Source organism: Cupressus sempervirens, chromosome 10 (genome assembly GCF_028749045.1).
Source record: "Cupressus sempervirens isolate cs-2001-9-10 chromosome 10, ASM2874904v1, whole genome shotgun sequence".
Classification (NCBI taxonomy): Eukaryota; Viridiplantae; Streptophyta; class Pinopsida; order Cupressales; family Cupressaceae; genus Cupressus; species Cupressus sempervirens.
Genome location: NC_143127.1, coordinates 840,443,848 through 840,445,919, shown reverse-complemented (window position 1 = coordinate 840,445,919; position 2,072 = coordinate 840,443,848). Strand labels below are relative to the sequence as shown.

At 42.9% G+C, this 2,072-nt stretch overlaps 1 protein-coding gene across 1 annotated transcript; it reads left to right on the top strand.

Annotated features, from left to right (window-relative positions):
- Positions 1 to 225: 225 nt before the first annotated feature.
- On the top strand, positions 226 to 1,434 carry LOC149536603 (uncharacterized). Its single transcript, XM_089806320.1, has 2 exons — positions 226 to 551; positions 714 to 1,434. Exons 1-2 carry the CDS (start codon positions 226 to 228, stop codon positions 1,432 to 1,434), a joined length of 1,047 nt encoding a protein of 348 aa, XP_089662446.1.
- Positions 1,435 to 2,072: the final 638 nt, after the last annotated feature.

The following is a 2,072-nucleotide window of genomic DNA, read 5'->3' as shown; positions in this document are numbered from 1 at the left end:
CTTGTGAGTTGTTACTCTAACAGGGAAGAGCCATGCTTGAAGTTGGAGGAATATGGGAAAGTTGTAGTAGATTGCGAGAGAGCCCTGGAACTCAATTCCACTCATGCCAAATCCCTCTTTAACAAGGGTAGGGCTTTGCAAGGACTCAGAGAGTACAACTTAGCTTGTTCGTGGTTTTGACTAGCTCTAAAGCAATCCCTTGATGCCAAGTAAATCAAATTGCACATGGACAAATCAAAGAAGTTGGATGAAGAAAACAAGCAAGGTAAGTTTGATCTTTCCGCCTATTTTTTGAATGGTTTAAGAGCACAAAATATGCCAAAGGTGGGTAGTTATATTGGTCCAATGATTATAAAAAGGTCGCCTATCCATGGTCAAGGTTTGTTTGCTACCAAGGATGTTGAGACTGGAGACATTCTATTTGTTGGTGATGCAATTTTTGTGAGTGGCGTGTATTGTAGATCGATGACATTTCCTATGGAAGAGAACCCTCCCACCATGCTGGAGGGTCTTCATCGAGATACAGTGGAGAGAGCAGCTGCTTGCACGAGGTCATGTCCTAGGATTTAGTAGTAATTGATGTACCGTACTAAATCATTATGGCAAGATGAGACAGAGGTTCCTGACATAGAGTTTTTCAGGGTAAATAATGCCATTTGGAACAAATTTGGGGAAAACATAGTGAATTTCTAGATAAATACATTCGATCTCAGGAAAGCTATGGAGCTGAACGGTCTAGTCACATATGTTAGCACGTATGAAGAGGACCTAGTGAAAGGGGATGAAGGTAATGTTTTCAGTAGCATTGGGTTAGAGACTGAGAGTAGCATAGTGAAGCAATGTGGGCTTTGGGGGATTCCATCTTTCATCAACCATTCATGCTTTCCAAATGCTAAAAGCATTGTTGTTGGAAAAGAAATGTTTATCATAGCCAAAAGAGGAATCTTTGTAGGGGAGGAAATAACTGTAGCTTACTTGAGAAGCCTTTATCCGATGGTGGAACATGAGCACAATCTGACACCATTAGGGTTTCACTATGAATGTAAGCGGTGTGTGTTGGAACGGTCTCTCAGTCCATATTTTCGAGAACTGAGTCAGAAAATCCACAGCTACTACAAGACTCTACTGGACAGTTATATGTCCCCCAGAGGCATGCAGTCTTTGGTAGGATTCGCTCTACAATTGGAGAAAATTGATACCTGTGGGGATGAAGAGAAGAAACTGATACGCTCCTCCTTCTATTGTCTCTACAAATATATGTTTGTTGCTGCTAAAGTTTATCCTAGTTTTGGAGTGCTGTCACCATCACTTCCTTCAATGGTGGATGTAGCAGAGGCATTGTGGCATGCTGAACCAGGTTCTGGTTACTCCATGAAGATGTTTAAGATGCTTCTACAAAATGTGCATGGCAGACAAAAGGATTTACTTTTTTGAAAGGCAAAGGAAAACAACAAAGCGGTAATTGGGAAACAGAAAGAACGTGTCCTCAAATCTTTCGTGCTGTCAAAAGCTGATGGGTGTTTCCAATTTGTGAGGTCGTGGAATGCCCTGAGGTGTATACTATACTCTATACTTGTAGAAGTATGGTTTGATGCTACTCTACTAATTGTAATTGTAAGGGGCTGTTGATTCACAAGATGAAACTTAGAGGCTGGATAGGCCTATGTTGCAAAGATGGGTGCACACAAGTGTGGTGTAGGCAAGGCATGGGCCGAGCCGAGGTGTAAATGGGACTATGTCGTGTGTTGGGCATGCATGGTTGTCGTGTAGGATCTTGTCCTAGACATGATCCGAGGTGTATGCTTTGGGGCTATGTTGTGAGATGTTCCCTCCAACATAGTTGTGGTGTAGGCACAGTGTTTGATCCAGGTTGAGGTGCAATCCTGGGGCTATGCTACGAGATGTTCCCTCTATCATAGTTGTGGTGTAGGCAAAGTGTGGAGCCAAGTTGAGGTGTATTTATGGAGGGTAAGTGCCAGTGTGCATGATGGGTGGTTTAGAGAGTTGACCTCCCTCAAGAGGGACAAAGAAGAGTAGTCCTTCCCTCTAGTCTTTGGATGAGATAGAGGTGT